The sequence below is a fragment of the Haliotis rubra genome, unplaced genomic scaffold, assembly GCF_003918875.1.
Source record: "Haliotis rubra isolate DU_JTF1 unplaced genomic scaffold, ASM391887v1 Scf32, whole genome shotgun sequence".
NCBI classification, from domain to species: Eukaryota; Metazoa; Mollusca; class Gastropoda; order Lepetellida; family Haliotidae; genus Haliotis; species Haliotis rubra.
In genome coordinates this window covers 3,306,376-3,329,416 of record NW_025766991.1, presented here as the reverse complement: position 1 = coordinate 3,329,416, position 23,041 = coordinate 3,306,376, and the positions used below count along the sequence as shown (strand labels likewise).

General features: G+C 39.5%; 1 protein-coding gene across 1 annotated transcript in view; it reads left to right on the top strand.

Moving 5' to 3' along the window:
- LOC124283718 (protein numb-like) overlaps window positions 1-23,041 on the top strand; it is a 92,299-nt gene that overhangs the window by 27,161 nt on the left and 42,097 nt on the right. The window contains 2 exon segments of the mRNA XM_046719739.1: window positions 13,276-13,420; window positions 14,983-15,057. Of these exon segments, the coding sequence (XP_046575695.1) occupies window positions 13,276-13,420; window positions 14,983-15,057 (220 nt within the window).

The window sequence follows — 23,041 nt, the reverse complement described above, 5'->3', positions numbered from 1 at the left end:
TTGATCACTGAAAATCCATGACGTCAGGTGTTCACAATAACAGTAAACATGTCCTGCTCTAAGTTAGGGTCCGCCTCTGTGGTGTAGTGGTTAGAACGTCCGAGGGACGTTAAACCCAATTTCACCTCACCTCACCTCACCTCTAACCTCTAAGTTAGAGATGTATCAGTATTATCAATCAATGATGTCAGTGTTCTGAGTTTATCCAGTATTGTGTCATGTTTACTCAGCCAGAATGTAGATATTTATATTAATGTTATGCAGATAAATAAATTATTGATTGATACATACTGGAAAATGGAGGAATCATTTAACTCCCAGCTGAGTATCAAGTTTCAAAGTAAAAAAATTCTTGGTGGTTAAAGCATTCGCTCGTCACGCCGAAGATCTGGGTTCGATTCCCTACTTGGGTACAATGTGTGAAGCCCAATTCTGGTGTCCCTGTCGTGATATTGCTGGATATTGCTAAAAGCGTGAAACCATACTCACTCACTCACTCTGGTGGAAAGTATGGGTGAGACATAGGTATTTTTCTGTTTGACTGAGTGAAAGAGTGAGGCATCAGTCAGCAGTGATCCAGCTACTGCACAGTGACCTGATAGTGAAGCCTTGACCAGGAGACTAGTGACTGATAACATAGGGCAGTTTACCAGAACAGTGGGGTAGCTTAGTGGTTAAAGCGATCACTCGTCTCACTGAAGAAGCAGGTTCAATTGTCCACATGGGTACAATGTGTGAAGCCCATTTCTGGTGTCCCTGTCGTGATATTGCTGGAATATTGCTAAAAGAGGTGTAAATCCTTGCTCACTCACTCATCAGAGCCTGATGTTGGGCACTCGGCCAAGTAACCACCTGACCAAACAATCCTGTTTAGTCGACTCTTACAACAAGCATGGCACACTCAGAAGCTATTTTCTCCTGAATCCCCAAAGGGATGTTATTCAAAGGGGGTCATTCTTTATACGTGAAGTGGAGTACAGTAGGCCTCTTGAACATGTGTTTGCTCATTAAATAGATGAACCCAGTTCAATTCTTTACATAAACTTCTGTTCGTTGATAATTTATCCTTTTTTAGAACAGTACAAGTTTTTTAGCAGATAAACTGAGCTAAATTCTTTACATAATCTTCACTTTGTTGATAGTTTATCCTGGTTTAGGGCAGTACAAGCTTTTTATGTATCTTGCGTCAACTTGTCAACTGAAGTTCGTAATGACGTGACGTGTTGTGATATAAGATACACCAGGAAATGAAGACAACTGCAGCAAGCAGTGGTCAATATGAGACAATATGAGGCATTACTTTGATATATCACATACAAAGGAACGCACAGCTGGAATACAAGACATTATATACAAGGAAGACCAACAGAACAGTAACCTTATCTAAATCTCTATTTGAAATTTCTTATTGAAGGAATTCAGCAACTGTAAATGACTTCCTTTGATCAGTCACAACACATCAGCTTTATATGGAGGAATGCCACACAGGATCCATGATGTAAGATTGAGATGAGCATGGATATTATCACAAACAAAACGTTATTGGATGAATCGTGGATGGCAAGAAGGTCCTGCTAGCTTAGGTACTGACTGTATAGGGTGGCATGGACATGAAATGGCGTGATGTGAACTCTTGGCAAGTAGATCCTGCTAGCTACTGGCAAACAAGGATAAGTTGGACTGGCGCAGAGAACGCGTTTATGAGAAGTAGGCGGTGCACGGCAATGAGCAAACCCATTTGGTTTGTGAAAGGTAGAGCAGTTTGTGTAGGCTAGTGCATGTGCATTGCATGATGATGAAATTGATTCCGCACGCCTTGCTCATAAGACTCTCATGTCGGTGTAACAAGTCGCACTACACTTGATCGCGGACAACCTGGGGCCACTTCGCTAACAATGGCAAGCGCCAGTTGGCGGCACTTATACATGCTAATACAGGTCAATTGTCAGGTCGGTGCTCAACTTATCCTTGTTTGCCAGTAAGGTACTGATTGCATAGTGTGACATGACGTTATGGTAATCTTGTTGGCTACAATTTGCTATGCAGAGTTGTCTCTTGACATGCCAGAAATCAAAGAATGTGAGCTCAAATCTCGCTTCACCCTGAATGTTTCTAGGTTTGTCAATACGTATGAGTTTTAACTTACATGACAAATGTCTGAGGCATTCATTACGATGGTCTTTCCTTCCATTGTGAGCTGACTTGTGAAAAATCTTGAATACTGTTCAAGCAGTGTTAACACTATTTATTTGTTATTCACTAGTGTTCACTTATTCCCTTACTCACTAACTGCATAGCTAATCCCATCAGTTTTTATCCTCTTACAGAGCATACAGGTGATAGGGTGTGGAAGAATTGTTCCAAATATTATGGAGTTTGTTCATCATGGGAAAAATTGTGTAGTACTACTACTTCAAACAGGAATCAGTTTGTTTTATAGTAGCAATTGGTTTCTTACTTTAATCAAACACCAAGAATTAAATTGAGAATTTGATTTTGTTACCCTAAATAGGAGTATTGATTACCCGCAGACTTGTTGGAGGAAAGGCCATTTGTCATGTGCAGCAGCCCTAAAAAAGTATCCACGGTACACATCGGCACTTAATCTCTCGTGGAGTTCGAGACTTGGGAATCTGCCGAGCCTCTGATATTGAATTAGTCAGGTAAATCAATCTGTTACAGTAATAGCTGAGAGGCTGGTGGCTGAGTGCCCACTGCTGTGTGGTGTGACTCTTAGCTCCTGGGTAGAACAGGTTATAATGGTGACACTGATGTACCACCTACAACTGCAGCTCAACACCTGCTGTTGGTACACTGTTGTACTCCAACACTGTAACACAGCCTCTGTTGTTGGAACACTGTTGTATGTGACACTGTAACACAGCCTCTGCTGTTGCAACACTGTTGTACTCAGCACTGCAACACAGCCTCTGCTGTTGGTACACTGTTGTATGTGACACTGCAACACAGCCTCTGTTGTTGGAACACTGTTGTATGTGACACTGTAACACAGCCTCTGCTGTTGGAACACTGTTGTATGTGACACTGCAACACAGTCTATGCTGTTGAACACTGTTGTATGGACACTGCAACACAGCCTCTGCTGTTGGTACACTGTTGTACTCAACACTGTAACGCAGCCTCTGCTGTTGGAACACTGTTTTATGTGACACTGTAACACAGCCTCTGTTGTTGGAACACTGTTGTACTCCAAAACTGTAACACAGCCTCTGCTGTTGAACACTGTTTTATGTGACACTGTAACACAGCCTCTATTGTTGGAACACTGTTGTACTCCAACACTGTAACACAGCCTCTGCTGTTGAAACACTGTTGTATGTGACACTGCAACACAGCCTCTGCTGTTGAAACACTGTTGTACCACGACAGTGCAACACAGTCTCTGCTGTGGTTGCAACACTTTTCCATGATACTATTACGACACTGTTGTACCCTGACACTGCAACACTTTAGTACTTTGCTGTTGCAACATGGTTGTACTTCTGTAGTGTCCATTGCTATCTATGTGTCCATTCACCACTGTTTTGAATTTATTGGGCAGTGGAATCTGTTTTAGTGGATGAATGAGACTTGTTATTCTCTTGTCTTGACACTTTATGAAGCATTCAGTTCCTTCTTCAGCAAGGTCCTTTCAAATTACATAGATAATCATGATTGACCTTGTGGATTGCCATACCATACAGAATATATCAAGCATTGGAAACATATGTTGCCAAAGATGAGTAAATCGACCCAAGGTCAGAGGTACACGGCTATGACTTGGCCTGTCCATGATTCAAGTAGGAAATTGATGCAGCCTGCAATCTACAATCACTGGGTCAGGAGGGGCTGGGGTTGCAGGTCAAACATTGTAATGGACAAATTGGACATGGTAATTCCCTTGTCAGGAAGACTGGACATGCAGACAGGAATTGACCTACACTTCAGAGTACTTTATGGTGATGATATTACTGCTGAATTCCTTACTCTTGACTGCAAGTGTTAGTGTATTTGTAGATTGCTTCGGCTCTTTCAATGATACAATTGATACAGTTATACAAATTTGAGCAATAAATGGATAAATGTTTTGATGGTATTTTTACGGATCATGGTGGTATGGTCATCTAAGGCGCCAGAATTAGTTGTGCAGAGTTGCATCCCTTAGGCGTGCCAGAAACCCGTGACTAAAATAAGGTCCCAAGCAGCGTTGAGCCCAACTCACTCACTCTACTTGATAGAGGTGATAATTTGACTAACTATAAGACAAAACACATTGAATTTTATTCTTTCAGGCTGCTACCCTTAAAAAGGCATGCATACTTTCAACCATAGGTTTACTGGGGCCAGACTCCATTATGTTCAGACCACCATAATTCTGAAGAAATAATGCTGATGTTGCATTAATACTTTATTCCACTCAGTTGTTGTGCTACTAAAGTACTGGGCCTAGATTTTCAAAACCCTCGTAGCGCTAAGTTAGTCGTAAGTTAATGTTAATGTATGGCACTTATGACTATCATAGCGCTAAGAGAGCTTTGAAAATCTAGGCCCTGGCATCTATCAGGAACTCCTGCATCCACAGAGCTCTTTCATTATAGCCATCACTTTGATCTACCATGGGCTCTGTCAGCTCCATGCTTGACAAAGCACCTGTCATAACAGATACTTAGCAGAGTGGTTCCAGAGCTGTATTGGATGACCCTCTCTGGAGATGAAATTTAATGGCTCAGTTGTTTGTATCTGCTTTGGTACAACACTAGCTGTTTGAAGGCAGTTAGTATTTTGATTAATTTGTTAATGTATTGTTCTGGGTATTCAGCACGTGGAGTCTCAGTGTTTGTTGACAATGAAACATATGAACAGGTGATTTTTTTAAACCGTTATCTTTCATCACATAATATTTTGTCATTGTTGTAGTACTGCTTTTGCAGAAATTCAGTAAGGTTCAGTATTCAGTTGCAATTAGATAATGATTATTAGTATATTTGTGAAATTAGATATTAAAGGAGAATCTGCTGAATGTGTGTGCTGGTATATGAATACGTTGTTTCTGTATTTTGAGATACATTGTAAGGCAGGTCTGAAAACTAAATACCAAAGGTGACAATATCTGTTGATTTACCTTGTTCTATTTCAAAGTATTTTGAATGCCAGTGTTCAGGCACGTTCAGAGCAAGGAGATCTGGAGATGAGTAAACACTGCCCCTTTTAGAAATATTTCAATATTTCGGTCTGGTGGACTGAGCATGCTGAGCGTGGTCAAAGTTGCAGTTGAAACAAGGTCATCCCAACCTTAGCAGGTCAAGGTCAGCCTCGAGGATTCACAGGCAAAATTCTTCAAAATTAACAATGGTTATACAATAGACGTTCTGCAGCTTGATTTCAAAACTTTTCTAGGATATGACAGCAAAATGGTCTGATGGTATGATACAAATTATCCGAGTAAATTTGAATCCAGTAGATCTTTTGTGCACCTTTTGTATGTCTAAATACAAAATACCACATTTCTGTTCCATAGGATTTAGGTCTTTAGACTTATACTCTAGCATGTACATTTACTCCAAAAATGGTGGGACCGCCTCCGTGGTGTCGTGGTAGGAGCGTCCGCCTGGAGAGCAGACGGTCGCGGGTTCGATCCCCGACCACATCAAACCAAAATATGTTAAAATATGGTACTTGTTGGTCCCTGCCTGGCGCTCGGCATTAATGGGTACAACAAGGACTGGTCAGCTCGGAGTCAGTATAATGTGTCTGAGTGGGGTATTCATGCTTCACTGCGGCATGGTATCTCAGTGGGCTAGCACTGTAAAACCAGCATCAGTCTGGGCTAGTACAAGCAGCTGCACATACACATACACATGCATGCACATCGTCATATGAGCGAAATGCTCTCAAGGGCGACGTTAAGCCCAAATTCACCTCACCAAAATAGGATTTAGGTCTTTAGACTTATACTCTAACATGTACATTTACTCCCAAAATGGTGGCTTGCTAGCTATTGGTTACTTATTGCTGCATTGAGCCATATTCTTGATGTAAGTCGATGAGTGATCAGTGTTATGTTATTGGGACTGAATGTTGGCTCTGTCATCAACTTGTGGATTCTGTGGGATTCATTCAGAACATGTGAATGAGTATGGTTTTATGCCACTTTTAACAATATTTCAGCAATATCATGACAAGGACACCAAAAAAGTGCTTTACACATGAAATCCATGTGGGGAATCAAACCTGGGCCTTGAGTGAGACGAACAAGTGCTTTAACCACAAGGCTACCCCACCGCCGTACAGAACATTGAACCAAACTGATACAACCACAAGGCAAATGTTTAATTCTATGAAGTTTAAGGAAATATAAAATGGCAGGTAATGGAATCCTTCTGATACTGTAGGGAATTAGAATTGGCTCTCTGAGTATTCAATAGCAATAACAAACAATGGGAAGTTTCTACATTCCCCAAGATATCATTGATGTCTTACTGCTTCTGGGAGTGGTCAATGACTAATATTCCTGGACTCGTGTCCCTGCTGTTGCTCGAGAGGCTCTAGAGAAAAGATGTATTTGCAGGCGACTGATCATGCTCAAATAACATTCAAGATCAGCGCAACTATTGTCATGTTCACCTCAAGGTAGAGATGAGAGACCTTACAGGCTGAAATCAATAATCAATAATTCCACCCAAGATTGTTTCATGGCTATAAAGATAGTTGTGGTTGAACTTTGTTAAAGAGGTGGAGTTGTGGAGAGATGTTTGCTGTCCGATCCTATTCCCTTGGTAACGCACGACGACCAGGTGATAGCAGATGATGTAGCATTGGATGTAGCATTGGACATTGATCGATATTGATTCTCACAGACATACCTGACCTATGTCGTTATCATTAACATAATGAGCTTGTTGTTCACATTGCTGTCTTTTAAATAACAAGCACTCACATTTATGAAAAGTGTTTCAAAACACAGGAGAGCTTATGTCAAAAACATACTGATTACTAAGGTAATATAATGTAGGGTATTATAATGTAGAATTTTGTGGATGAATAATTGCACTCAAACAAATGGAGATATACCTTCAGCATTCAATTATTGATAGACTGACTGAACTGACTGAGTTTGGTTTTACACCGCTTTTAGCAATATTCCAGCAACATCACGGCGGGGGACACCAGAAATAAGCTTCACACATTGTACCCATGTAATTATTGATAGATAAAACACATTTATGATCATAGTAAAATCACTGATTGGTTAAAAAATAGAAATTTGTGCATAAATGATGGCAGCTAAATGTGTGTTGGTTGAACTCATGATTTAATTATTGAGGAATAAAACACAAGTTTATGATCAGTGTAAAGTCACTGATAGAGGGAAAGGTAACCATTAGAAACCAGACAGTGGCAGGGGGAATGTGACATAGCATGAATGAACTGTTACATGTGACGTAATAAACCGATATAGGACAATATGGCGATGTTATGAGCAGAAATACTGAAACCAATCAGGTGCTTTGTTTGATCAACGATATTTACAGGGATGAAAAATGTCTGATGAAATTTCATGCTGAGGGACAGCTAGGATAAGAGTCCTTTATAGTCTACAGGAGGAATACAAAAAATTTTCAAATTGTCAGACAGTTATTAGATATGTTCATATGAATGAATACTAAGGTTTTGGTCTTTTCAATACATGCATGTCGGGACATTAGGACTGCATGGCATTACCAGTATATCAAAATACCACAATACACTTTTCATATTGCAATATTTTTCCTGTGTTTGAATAATGGGAGAAAAAAAAGTCTTTTTTATTATTTATATGGTTTAGTTCTGGGCCAATGGACGCAAATGAAGACTTGTCGAAACAGTTCACACTGGTGACAACTGAAAGTAAATGAAAGATCCATGTTTTGTGTGAAAATTTAATTTAAAAATGTTTTTCATACAAAATAAAAACATAATAAATACTAGTACTTGTTTTAGGACTTCAAGCTTTAAGACACAAAATAAATGAAGACTTTTACCTGTCACTTAAAATGAGAGTTTGTTTTCTGAAATAAATGATGAATCATTGCATGAGGTCCGTGTGACACAACGCACAGCGTAGAGTTTTACAGCATACAAGTATTACATAACATTTAATTTGATTCCTTAGTGTGTGGACCATAGGATCTCCATGTACTCTCAGTGCCAATCACTGTCAAACAATTTAGCTCCCAATAAAATGTATCACAATACCTAAGGAAGGATAACAAAATATGGATGAACTTCTTTATTACAGTGAGAGCGACATTTCGGTGTAGGTTCTAACACTGTTATCAAGCAAATAACCTACACCGAATAGTTGCTCTCACTGTAATAAAGAAGTTCATCCATACTTTCTTATCTTCTTTACTGCTCCAACTTCTAAATGTCTCTCAAAGAAGTTAATACAATACCTGTATTGCAATATTACGAGCATTCCATGGGCAATACTTTCCTGCCTACATGAGAACTCATCAGTGAATATCATCCTCAAAGGCTCCTAGATCTGAAACTAGCTGTGTGCTATCAATTTCGGTGATTATAAAACAGCAGTGTAGGAAAGATAGCTCGTCCCAACGTCCGAGACGGGTGAATTTTGTGGAGGACGGGTTAAAAAAATATCTAGTCCGTCCTCATGTCGGGTTAATTTTAGCAAACCAATGACATATATATAATGATTATAACCTTTTTGAATATTTACTGCTGAAGGTGTTTTATTTATATTTGGAGGACAGGCTAGATTTTGGCTGGACTGGTAAAAAATTTGACCTGCCAGTCCTGTGGACAGGCTAGAATTTCTACATCTTTCCTACACTGAAAACAGGATAAGAACAGGAGTAAAAAATGAGCAATTGGAACAGAGAAAGTAAAGTTTAAACATGTTAATAATTTTATACCTTTATTATGAAGTAGACTAAAACATAAGGATTCAACGTGATCTTATCATACTGTATCTTTTCTTGCACCGTGCCACCAACATGTCATGAGCATGTCACGAACATGTCATGAGCATGTCACGTGAATGGTTTTGTCAGATTTGAAACCCGGAAAACAAATGGTATCTCTACTTCAAATAATAATTATTAATTGCTGTAAACCTTTCAACTACAACTTAAGGATAACTTCTAAAAGAGCATATTGTCTTGAGTTAGATACCAGCAATTGTACAACTACTAGATGCTACTTGTAGATATGAAAAACACGGCATGGAGAACTACTCGTACGTTTGTGTCGTCACTCGATAGAAGTGGTTGCTACTCAGTCATGAGGAGCTTCTTCCTCTTCTTGCAACAAAATGGCGAATTATTTCCGATCTGACGTACTTATTGTGTTCATTTCCTATATGTTCTGATACGTGTAAGCCTCACTTTCAGTTCAAATTGCTGTCGAACTTGTGAGATGTAGTTTTGGATCTCGTGTTTTTGACCGGGAATGAAGTTTCTTTGATAGCAGAAACCATCTCCATGGAAACTGTACATCATCTCTCTGACTTCTCAATACTCTCTGGAGCTTGGTTACTGGGAAATTGCCCTCAGAACAGGTTAAACATTTGATGTTTTACATTGATCGTCTTCTCTGAATCAGGATGAAGAGTCTACATAGAATGTATATTTTGATTTTGTCTGTGTGTACTTCCTGTTATATTTTACTAATTGAAATTTGGAGATGAGTGGGCTGTTTGCTTTGGCAGCTTAGACATGAGAATGTATACAGTTACATTGATTCTGCTATTGGTGGCCATGTTTCCATGTCCAGCTCCATGGTGTTGATGTCATCAGTGTTCAGGCTGTTTGTTCGATATTGCTATGCTGGTTTGATTAGTTCCTTCATTTCCTAGATGCTTGGTAAAAAGGTCACCTCTTGCTTGGATGATATTTAATCTAGAATTATTGACTTATTGATATAAATGTTTCCATATTTGTACAAACTATTTACACTGTGCTAAATCTTGTGTTCATAAAGTGTCTTTTGGCATTTTGTTAAATTTTCTCTTTGCTTAAAGACTGTTAGATTGCTAAGTTGACAACAGAAAAAGAATATAAGCTTGGTCATCTGTAATATGTACATATAAAATATTGAAAATTATCAGATGAATTAAAACATTTCTGAGTCATTAACTGAGATTCTCTCCCATGGAAGATTCCGTTTGCAGCTGATCTCAAGTTGGTTATGTAGGTCAGCTTTTCTGTCTGAAAAGATTGTCACTTCTGTTTGTCTCCAAACTTTAAGCTTCATTTTGTTTCCTCATCATGCTTTCAAATAGAGCATAATTCAGTCTGTAGATAATTCCATCCTTTCATACAGCTTACTGATCTGTTTTAATGAAAGCAGATGCTTTGTGCATTAACTTCCTTTACTCATTGTGAACTGTAAATAGACGAAATGACTTTTGAGATGATCCCTGCTTTTGTTTGTCACATAAGGAAACAACTTGTGGCGGGCTTGTTGTCCATCCTACAGTTGTGTCAGATCGTGTGTAGTATTGTAACCAAGGAAGTCCTCATGGTGACAGCGGCCATGACTAAGGACATCAGGTGAATGTCTTGTGTTGTAACAAAGATGAGCTTGTCTGTTTACAGCTGACGTCATCTGAATATTGTGTCATGTAACCAATATAATCTTGCAGGGATTGGGATAGAGAACTTTGACAATGGGCCATTTTCAGGATTATTAGCCATTTTCTGAATTTAGAATGGGCCACTGCCCTTGTATCAATAGTAAACTTCAAAATCCAATAAGTACGACAAGGGATATCCACTGAATATCCAGTGAACATCAGTGTTGTGTCCTGCAAGCTTGTTTAAATGACCAGTGGTATCACTGGCTTGTGTTGGTGTTTGCCCATATGAACTGGGGCCATGACATCAGATAATGGAACCAGGATGAGATTCACAGGATTTGGTACTTAAGTCATAGTGGAAGTAAACTGTACAATTCATTTCCCCTCACACGAACTTGCTGCCCGCAATGTATTACCCTCCTTTCGGTTACACCATAATTCTGTAATGCTGATTCATTTGACATCAGCAGTCTCTTAAGTTTTCAGTGGAATTACTTCAGCTTTACCCCAGGTTTTGTTGATTTTTGTATTCCATTATAGTCAAGAATATTTCCAATTCAACAGATTTTATGTGATTTATGCAGTCATTGCTTTTTGCAGCGATGGAGCATGGAATGTAGTGCATTTCTATCCCTATTACATCCTCAAGTTCAAGAAGATGGATGATTTTACATGCTTTTAAAAAGGGTGCACTGTATTAAGTTGTCACTTTCTGTAGAAGGACATGACATCCCTCATCTAAGCTGTGACTATCTGTTGTTCAGAAGGGCATTATTCATCTAGGCTGAGACGTTCTTCTGTTCAGAAGGGCATTATTCATCTAGGCTGAGACGTTCTTCTGTTCAGAAGGGCATTATTCATCTAGGCTGAGATGTTCTGTTCAGAAGGGCATTATTCATCTAGGCTGAGACGTTCTTCTGTTCAGAAGGGCATTATTCATCTAGGCTGAAGGGCATTATTCATCTAGGCTGAGACGTTCTTCTGTTCAGAAGGGCATTATTCATCTAGGCTGAGATGTTCTTCTGTTCAGAAGGGCATTATTCATCTAGGCTGAGACCTTCTGTTCAGAAGGGCATTATTCATCTAGGCTGAGACGTTCTTCTGTTCAGAAGGGCTTCATTCAGCATCCCTCATCTAATCTGTAACTATCTCTTGTTCAGAAGGGCATCCCTTAGCCATAACAAGATTGTCTGCTGTCCAGAAGGGCCTCCTTCTGCATAGCTGAGATTGCCGTTCAGAGGGGCATCTCTTAGCCATGCTGATATTTCAGCAGATTATGACCTTTGATAAATGACCTATATCCCTTCAAGACCTTGAACACTATGATAAGCCTTTTGAAGTGCATTAAGTCATGAGACTCTTGGCATAACCGTAATGTTTAAAAAAGGATTTCATTATATCACAAGATTGAAATACCATAGTAGGAAATGTCAAGGGTCCCAGCCCTTCTTAACACTGTTATACACAGTGGTATGATATTTTGTAGTGAGCCTCCAAGCCAGATCCAATATCTGCCAGACACTTGTGACTGTGTGCTTTGACAGTGGATCTTTGTGGAGGTCACGTTATGAATGATCATGTACTTGGCTTCATTCTTTGACACAACATGATATAGAATAAATACCTTGAATAATAGGCCTAGCAAGGCATCATAATAAACCTTGCAGTACAAGTTCTATATATGTCCTGTCTTTGTCAATATCAACAGTGCGTGTAATTATTCATGTTCATTTAACATTTAGGTCAGTCTGTTATTTTATCATTTTTTAGCCTTTAATGATTTTTGTTTAGGATTTATAGGTTAGAAATGACTTTATAGTTGCTGTGTAGATGACACATATTTTCTTTAATTCTTCCTTGTTTTAACCTTTGAGCTTGTTCAGGAAAATGAGTTAATTTCATTTAATGTTTCTTGTAGATCTCATAAAAGCGTTTCTTTTTGGCACTACTGAAGATGTCATTTGCCTGGAATTAGACAGGGAAATGTTAGTATTTTACGCTGGTCGCGGAAAGCGCAAGTCTTAGACAGAGTGGTTGCCCCACTGGCAGTTTGCATGATGGTGAACAGCTAGATCTATCGGCTTTGTCAGACTCTCGTGATAGTCAGGCTCTGGGCTGTAAGAAGACTAAGACATCAAAGGTTTTGTGATATGTCCTCGTGTACATGGAGCATGAAGAAAATGGCTGCTGTAAATGGAATCGTTTGTTTTGTGCGCTGATACTTGGCCCTGGGAAAAATGTCTTCAAGATATCACTCTGGATTGTTTATTTCTGATGTGCTTTAAGTTGTATTCATGCTTTGAATATTGATGCTGGAGCATTGATTTGTCCCGAGTGTGGATCATGCTGGTCTAACATTTTGGCAGAAAAGTGTAATTATAGTTCGTTCATCATTGAAATGATGCTGTTGTTGTATAGTTCATAAGTTAATGGCTGGTGCAGTTGCCCATTGCAAACAGGTTAGATCTCTGTGGAATGTCTGAATCATCAGATTTACGGATGAGTGAGCCACAACTCACCCACTCACTCACTCACTGAGTTTGATTCTTGAAACTTGCCCAGTTTCAGAAACAGTACGAACAACCCAGTCTCTGATTCTTTTATGTAAAATAATGCTTTAGCTTCAGAATGTATTCAGCCATCTACATTGCAAAATGTGTAAGTCTTTCATAGTTGTTTTCTTGTTTTTGCAGATTTTACCGCAGTATAATGCAAAGCCTGAAACGGCGACTTAGTTTTCGGAAGAAAAAAGATCATGTGCCTGAATGTTCGAAGCCCCACCAATGGCAGGAGGACGAGAAGAAGGTGCGGGATGGCACCTGCAGCTTCCAAGTCCGGGTGAGTCTTATTGACTTCTTGGGGCGTGGTGAGGTGGGGCCTAGTGGGGTAGCCTAATGGGGTAGCCTAATGGTTGAAGCAGATGCTGCTCATGATGAAGACTTTCATTTTACACATGAGTATGATATGTGCAGTCTCTTCTTTATCTCTCTCCTGTGATATGGCTGTACTAATGCTTATACTAAAAGGTGGAGTGAAACCCAGCTCACTCACTCACTCACTCATGCACTCACTCACATGCACCCACTCATTCTTTGACGATTTGGGTGCAGAATAGTTGGTCTCTTATACCCAAGCTTGTATGTGCTTATTTCAAGGAGGATGGGGTGGTTGTATTATGTGGCTTTGTACCCAGCTGTGTATCAAACACTGTTTTGCTGCACTTGACTGTTTACAAGTCACCATGATGTAGCAGGAATTTCCCTGACTACTATGTTAAACACTCAGTCATCCTCATATCTCATAATCTAATGGAATTTGCCCACTGTGCTGTTGCTTACCCAAACCAACCATTGACTACTGAAAAAGCTTTGGGGAACCCAGGCTAGGAGAGGTCCTGGCACCTGTCAGTGAAACGGGAAATTGTGAAAAATATCTCGACTAAATGTAGTGCTGTATCATTACAGTAAGAGTTGGGCGAAAGGGAAAATAATATGGTTCAGGAACTGTAAGACAGACCTGGTAACCTGGTCACAAGAGGCCGTCGCTGGATTGGATTTGTGCTACATTTAACATTTGAAACCTCAGGCTTTATGTAATGTTCCAAATTCGATGAAGTGGCATTATTTGTACAGGTAACTTAGATCTACATGCAAATACAGTATGTTTATCTCCTAATTGACTTGTGATTGCTTTAAAACAATATGGCTATCATTACACTTACCAGATGTAATCCATGATTTAGTCATTTGCTCAGTCTGTATACAGATTCCAGGTTAAAATTGATCAGAAACCTATGCTTGTCATAAGAGATGATTAAATGTATTAGAAGACTTGGTCGATAATGTGTCATTGTATCCTGATGTTGTCGGTTGACACTCATGATATCAATCACTGGATTGTCTGGTCCAGATTTGATTATTTTGTAAACAGTTGTCAAACAGCTAGAATGTTGGTGTGGCGTATAAATAAATAAAACAAAAAAACAATAAATAAACAAAACAATTTATAAACAAGTATGTTGGAAGCCACCTGTGTGTCCTGGATCTAAACAACAAGCTTTGCTTCTGATGAATAATTCAAGCTTCTCACTCACTCACTCACTCACTCACCCCAAACCCACTCACCCACTCCACTATCCACCCACTCACTCACTCACTCACTCACTCACTCACTCACCCACTGGCCCATTAGCAATAGCCAGCAAAGCAGTTGCAGCACAAACATTTGATTAAATTTCAAACACAAACATCTAATTTCAGTTATATTTTAGAATGTGACTATTGGGAAAGAAGACCCAAATATATTTACAAAGGATTAACGAAAATAATGTATCTTATCAGAATCCTCCCACATGGTTTTTCAATGAACTGTCCATTAACCCTAAGTACCTTTATCGACAGTATCTCGGCTGCATCGAAGTTTTCGATTCTCGGGGGATGCAAGTTTGTGAAGAGGCAGTGAAAGCTCTGAAAGCTGTAAGTATTTTTTTGTTGGCTCTTCCTGGTTGTGCAAGTGTTAGATATTGATCGATCACACACCTTTGGGTCGGTTTGATGTTCACTGTCATGATGAACTTGGTGTACACGCTGAAAGTGCCGAGTTGAAGGTGGAGACTGACAACATTTGCACTATTTAATCTGTAATTGACACTGTTTGGAGCAGTTATTAGATCAGCTTAATGCCCCGAAGTGTGATTTTGCTGATCTAAATACATTAGCCTCACATTCCCTCGAAGTTGTGATTTCCTCACATTGGATAGCATGCTCAGGGGAGTTTATGAAACAGGAGGATCGAGAGTGTTATAATGTTACAATTATCAGTTGTAAGAGTGGTACAGTCATGAAGATGATGATGTGATGTTAGCTTGTACAATGTATTTTCCTTACCAAATCCTCTGAATAGATTGAGCAGAATTGTTGTTGATCTATCAAGGGCTTGACTGGAATTTGATGTTGTAATGCTGTGTTATGTCACCCCATTAACGCTATACACTGTCACCCCATTGGGGATTACAGGTCAGCTAAGGTCCCCAGTACTTACTGCTGGTCGTTAAAGGTAAATAAAAGGATCAGGTGGTCAGGCTCGGTGTCTTAGCTCGTCATCACACCATGATGGTTCTCATTGTTGTTGATATCAACCATTGGATTGTTCCCCTCTCGACCCATTGTTGCTTTTGAAAACAATTTTTCCTTATCTTCCAGGCAGAGTTCTTGTTGACATTATTTTTTAAAATAATTTTTTAATTTTTTCCATTTTTCCATTGGTACATGGACTCCAGTCATGTTTAAAACATATTGTAGATTTCAATGAGAAAAACATCACATAGAATACATCATACAGAAGTTAAGAACTTCATTCAGAAAGCAGGAGATGGCAGATCGACCAGAATTTGAAAAAAATGATCGATTCTTGAACTTATCATAGCAGAATATTTTGTCAGTTCATAATATTTTTAGTTCCTGTTGTAAAAACTGAAAGGTTGGCATCTGTTTAGATATTTTACAGTTAAAGATGATATTTAAAAGGATAAGAATCACGTTGATTGGATCATTATTTTTATGACCGAATTAGAGCAATTTTTTGTTTGTTTTGTGAACTTTAAATTTACATCCAGATTATTATTAAGCCAGTTTTCAAGATTTTGCCAAAAAGGGACAACCTTGCTACAATCATAAAATAGGTGTGTTATAGTCTCTAAAGAACCAGAACAATAGCTGCACAAGTCATTATCAATGTACTGCATCTTAAAAAGTCTGTTATTTGTTGGTAAAAGGTCATTATGGTCAAAATTGTAATTTGGGGTGAATGGGTACACGATGGGATAAGATGGTGATATGACTGTTAACCTTCTAACCCCTCATAGGCAGGTTGGGTTAACCGGGATAAAAATGTCTGTGCTTTGTGCGTAATTTGTCCGTAGCATCACTGAGCATCTTTGAGGTATATATTAGGTGTTCTACAAATGTACTATGTTCATATTATTATATTATAATTTGCCTGGTTCCAAAATACAGATAGACTTTGGGCTAACCAGATTGATCAACTATTATTGTGACAAAAAGCAAAGTGGCATCTGAGATGGAGAATGAGCCTCTTGAGAAAACATTTCAGATGTTATGCCAAGGGACTGGGCTTGATTTTCCATGCAGGTACCATGTATAATCCACTTCTGGAACATGCTTGGCTGGAATATTGGTGAATGAAATGATACAAACCAAATAAATCACTGTGGCCTATTCAGTGAAGACCAGTCGAATGAAACAATCCTGTGCTTGGGATCACCTTGGGATCACCTTGGGATCACCTTGTCAGCACCATATTTGTGCTCTAGGTTTCCTTCAAAGTGTGACTGTAAATGTGCGAGACCTGTGTCACGTGTGGCTTTCTGCCCACATTAAGCTGACACACTATGATGTAACTGGAATAGTTAATAGCAGTGTCAACTCCAACTCACTCACTCACTCACTGACTCCTGCCAAGATATTGCTGGAATATTGCTTAAAGCGTCATAAAACCAAACCCACTCACTCACTATTCAATGAGTGCTATCACAAGACGAGTGCTATTACGTGCTGGTTCCAGTGTAAGCCCAGATAGATCCACTTCAGATGTGTCTATTATGGAAGTAGTATTGACCATTTGGCAACAGTTCTTGTTCATTCGCTGGTATGTTTATATGTACAGCAGTATCAGTAAGAGACCCTACTCAAGACAGCTGCTGATGTTGTGGGAGGCAGACACATCGCACATGTTAGCATGTATTTGTGAGGATATGTATACCAGATGACATGGTGCTGGTTGCGTGATGCATTCGTCAGGATTTGCCATTTGGGTCAGCCAAGGGTGAAAGCAAGTAAACAGAATGGCTGCTGACTGCATAATTATATATACGTGGAACATCGTGTAAGATGATGTAATATATTCATGGTACTTCATGTCAGATGGTCAAATATATACATGGAACATCGTGTCACATGATGTAATATAGTCATGGTACTTCATGTCAGATGGTCAAATATATACATGGAACATCGTGTCACATGATGTAATATATTCATGGTACTTCATGTCAGATGGTCAAATATATACATGGAACATCATGCTGTAATGTCTGATATAAAAATCGCCATGTGTGATATAGACATGACACATTGTGTCAGATAATGAGGTACAGACAGTGAACAGTGCCACCTGGCTGGTCTCATATAGAAGAGGAGCATCATGCCTCCTAATTTGTTATAATACTCACATGTGAAAAGATCACCCATGTCATAACAATACATTATTTTAAAATGGTGTCTGACAGTATATTGGCATCAGCTGCTCCTTCAGAGGGGGTATTGGCAGCACCAAGCGACTTGGTCTGTTCAGCTAGAGTATCTACAAAATTGCAAAGTGACATACCATTGCTCAGAGATGCTGGTTTTGTTTGTTTGTTGTTTTGATGGGCTGGCCTGATAAATAAATGTGGCTCGTCATGGCACCCCTTGAGTGAGTGAGTGAGTTAAGTTTTATGCCGCACTCAGCAATAGTCCAGCTCTATGGCGGCAGTCTGTAAATAATTAAGTCTGGACCACACAATCCATTGATCAACAGCATGAGCATTGATCTACGCAATTGGGAACGATGACATGTGTCAACCAAGTCAGTGAGCCTGACCACCCAATCGCGTCAGTCGCCTCTTAGGACAAGCATGGGTTACTGAAGACCAATTCTGACCTGTATCTTCACAGGTTTAGAGATGCTGCACCAAGGTACTTATTGTATGGATAACGATGCTGTCTAAACCATCCATTTTCATAGCTTATATCAGTCATATCACAGAGCCTTTTCTGTAAGTGAGAAAAAGAAAAAAATGATCTTCTATCATATTTCTTTCCATTCACCAAGATTGCTCCATGGTTAAATGCATCAAACCTACAGAAATAAATGAACAGATCGGAAACAAATTGGACGCCGTCTGGGACCTGAACAGGCGATTTGTCAACCACTGCTCTCTGACCCTGATGCTGAAATCTTATTAATGCTTCTGCGGAGGAGACCCTGTCTAGTCTCAACCCGGAGACTTGATTGTGGATTCCTGTCCCATGAGAAACATAATGCCTTTGACATTTTTAGCGGTACCCTTCTGTATAAGCTCCCTTCAATGACATTTTTATGGCTCTGGACATTACATGTGTAGAGAATATAATGTTTCTGGTACTAACACTGCTGCCTCTGCAGCCATCTTATCCAGTTGAAACTGATGCTATGGAGTCTCCCTTCACACACTTGAGAGTAAGCATTTCAATGGATTATTGACACTTTCACAAATATGGTTCAAGTTACTAACGCTGTTTTCATTTTTTTAAAAGATGTGTTATTAAGAGTTCCATTAAGTTTGAAAACATTCTTTTGACTAATCCCAACCCCCACAAATACTTTCAAATACCCCCTGGCCTGTTGACTGCATCCCTTAAGGTTATTTTCAGTACCACCTTCGCTTGTGGACCAGACCCCTATGCTAGCTGACGAAACTGAACTGCTTGTCAGGGATTTACATGGAGTGTTGTATTTGAGGGTCCCTGGGACTCATACTCATAATTTTCAGGGGTCATGGACAACAAAATGGGGGTCCTAGACGCTTAAATATTATCATTAATACTGTTATTATCCCCTGCCGCACGTTTAGTGCGAAGCGGGGGATATAGTATTAGGCTCCACCCGTCCGTCCGTCCGCCCGTATGTACAAATTGGAATATCTTAAGAACCGTTGACTAGATTCTTTTCATATTTGGTACCTAGGTTCATCACAGTATAAGAAAGGACCAAGTCAGGTTTGGTGACCTTGACCTTCATTTCAAGGTCACAAGGGGACTTTAACGTTTTACCTGCCTTTAAGCTATCTCAAGAACCATTCACTGGATTTTCTTCATATTCAATACCAAGCTTTATCTAGGGAAGGCGCAGTCGATTTTGGTGACCTTCACATAATTTTCAAGGTCATGGCAACACTGAAGATTTCAGCATGTTAACCTGCATGTTAACCCATTCAACACCGTAGGCCAGAAAACCGGCCAAGACGTCACGAGTCCCCAGACACTGTAGGCCGGAAAACTGGCCAGGCAGTAGTCGCATCAAAATTATATATAATTTTAGGAACCTAACTAACATATGATTCTTTTATCAAATCTATCACTTTTCACAATGTCTGAAAACACTTATCAAATTTCAAATGACCACATATTATCGACAGGATTAGAATTATTAACTATTTTTTGCAATGTTATTGAAAAAAAACAATTCTCGGACACATGCTTCGGCAGTGGGTCCACAATGACATTGTCAAAGAGCAAAGTAACGATGTTTCGAGGAAATCATTAAATAAATTGAATAAACTAATGAATAAAATCAACAACAGCATTCATAAAAGATGTCAAACGTACACATAAAATTACTATTTCCATCTTTTTGTGCAATCATGTAATGTAAGTCAAGTCACTGACAAGTGACATCTCGGCTCTCTCCAGCTCAATCTTCACACTCGGACACGATGTTTAATGCGAAAATATATGCATGAAGCATTTTTGTCACAGGTCATAATCTAGCACGATACGTCCAATAAGTTCCATAATTTACGTATAGGTAGCGATTTCTTGCTTAATATGTTCAGAATACCATTATTTTAAAATGGTGTCCCAAAATATTGGCATCAGCTGCTCCTTCAGAGGGGTATTGGCAGCACCAAGCGACTTTGGTCTGTTCAGCTAGAGTATCCCACAAAATTGCAAAGTGACATACCATTGCTTAGAGATGCTGGTTTTGTTTGTTTGTTGTTTTGATGGGGTGGCCTGATAAATAAATGTGGCTCATCGTCATGGCACACCCTTGAGTGAGTGAGTGAGTTAATCAAGTCTGGACCAGACAATCCATTGATCAACAGCATGAGCATTGATTCACATAATTGGGAACGATGAGATGTGTCAACCAAGTCAGTGAGCCTGACCACCCAATCGCATCAGTCGCCTCTTAGGACAAGCATGGGTTACTGAAGACCAATTCTGACCTGTATCTTCACAGGTTTAGAGATGCTGCACCAAGGTACTTATTGTATGGATAACGATGCTGTCTAAACCATCCATTTTCATAGCTTATATCAGTCATATCACAGAGCCTTTTCTGTAAGTGAGAAAAAGAAAAAAATGATCTTCTCTCATATTTCTTTCCATTCACCAAAGATTGCTCCATGGTTAAATGCATCAAACCTACAGAAATAAATGAACAGATCGGAAACAAATTGCCTTAGACTGGGACCTGAACAGGCGATTTGTCAACCACTGCTCTCTGACCCTGATGCTGAAATCTTATTAATGCTTCCTGGAGACCCTTCTAGTCTCAACCGGAGACTTGATTGTGGATTCCTGTCCCATGAGAAACATAATGCCTTTGACATTTTAGCGGTACCCTTCTGTATAAGCCCCTTCAATGACATTTTTATGGCTCTGGACATTAGATGTGTAGAGAATATAATGTTTCTGGTACTAACACTGCTGCCTCTGCAGCCATCTTATCCAGTTGAAACTGATACTATGGAGTCTCCCTTCACACACTTGAGCGTAAGCATTTCAATGGATTATTGACACTTTCACAAATATGGTTCAAGTTACTAATGCTGTTTTCATTTTTTTGAAAGATGTGTTATTAAGAGTTCCATTAAGTTTGAAAACATTCTTTGGACTAAATGGTTAAAGTGTTGGCTCGTCACGCAGAAGACCCGGGTTCGAATCCCCACATGGGCACAATATGTGAAGCCCATTTCTGGTGTCCCCCGCCGTGATGTTGCTGGAATATTGCTAAAAGCTTTGGACTAATCCCAACACCCACAAATACTTCTCAAATACCCCCTGGCCTGCTGACAGCATCCCTTTAGGTTATTTTCAGTACCACCTTCGCTTGTGGACCAGACCCCTGTGCTAGCTGACAAAACTGAACTGCTTGTCAGGGATTTGCATGGAGTGCTGTATTTGAGGGACCCCGGGACTCATACTCTTAATTTAATGGGGGTCCTAGACACTTAAATATTATCATTAATACTGTTATTATACCCCGCTAGGCCTAAAAATTAAAATGTTGTGGTTCCGATTACCTGACCGACCCTTAAATTCTGGTGCCGACCCTATTTTTTTGAGAGGTATAAATAAAATAAGCTTTCAGATACCATTGTTTTATCTTGGCACCAACGGACATTGGTCATTCTGATAAAGAAAGTCAACATGATGTCCGCAAACTTGTTTGAATAAACAATTACACATTGATAAATGTGTTATTAGTTCATACTTTACTTCTAAAAAAAATATGTAAAAAAAACCAACAGAATTCTTACCTACCCTCAATTTTATAGAGTGAGTGAGTGAGTGAGTACTGTTTTACGCCGCTTTTAGCAATATTCCAGCAATATCACGGCGGGGGACACCAGAAATGGGCTTCACACATGTGGGGAATCGAACCAGGGTCTTCAGCGTGACAAGCGGACGCTTTAACCACTAGGCTACCCAACCGCCCCTCAATTTTATAGAAGTGTAATCGGAACCACACCAAATTTGGGGCCCTATTGTCATGTAGCTCTCATATGGCTGACTGGTGCTTTAGAATACATTCTAAGTTTGCACATTTGCGTAAGAGGAAGATATATACAGGGTCTTGAGAAAGATATTTTCATCAAAAAATATAATGTACAGGTACGTCAGTAGTCTCAAACCTCTATTAGAAACTGTAACAGGTATGAAGTTGTGTGTGATATGGACATGAACTGATCAAGTATTCTGACTGCAAACGTCGGCTATGGAATGGTTGATTTTCCTGGCTTAAGTGGAAAGTTTGAATCAATGTTTGGACTTATGGCCTTGAGGAATAGTTGTGGTGGGATCTCATTCATATCCATGCTTTGTCCCTTTACACTCAATCTACAAATCTCGTTTGGCAGCTTGAATCAGGCCTATCCTCAACACAAGCATTATAGTCATCAAATTCCGCCGAGAATATTATCAAACATTCCCAGCGATTCCCAGTACTGTTATACAAATTCAATAGCACTTCTTTGATGGTGATGAGATCAGGGTTTCTAGGAGGTACCAAAAGAGCAGTGGCAACTTGGGGGTAAGGATGCTTTTATCTCATGATCATGTTTTGATTTATTAAATGTGTGTTATTCATACAGGGGCATAACTTGTTTTATTACATGCAATGCATTGAAAACAGTGTTGTATTGTATGTTCAAAATAATAATAATAGCCCATTGCACCAGATTCATTTCACCAAGCGATTGTTCAAAGTGTGAGACCATTATTACCCCGGTTAACTGATCAGTGCACTTGATCTCGTACTCAGCTCCCTTGGGAGAATACCATAAAGCTGTTAAAAAGACAGTTAGATTAAAGTCTCATCCCGCCAGGTACCCAATCACTGCTAGGTGAAGAGGGG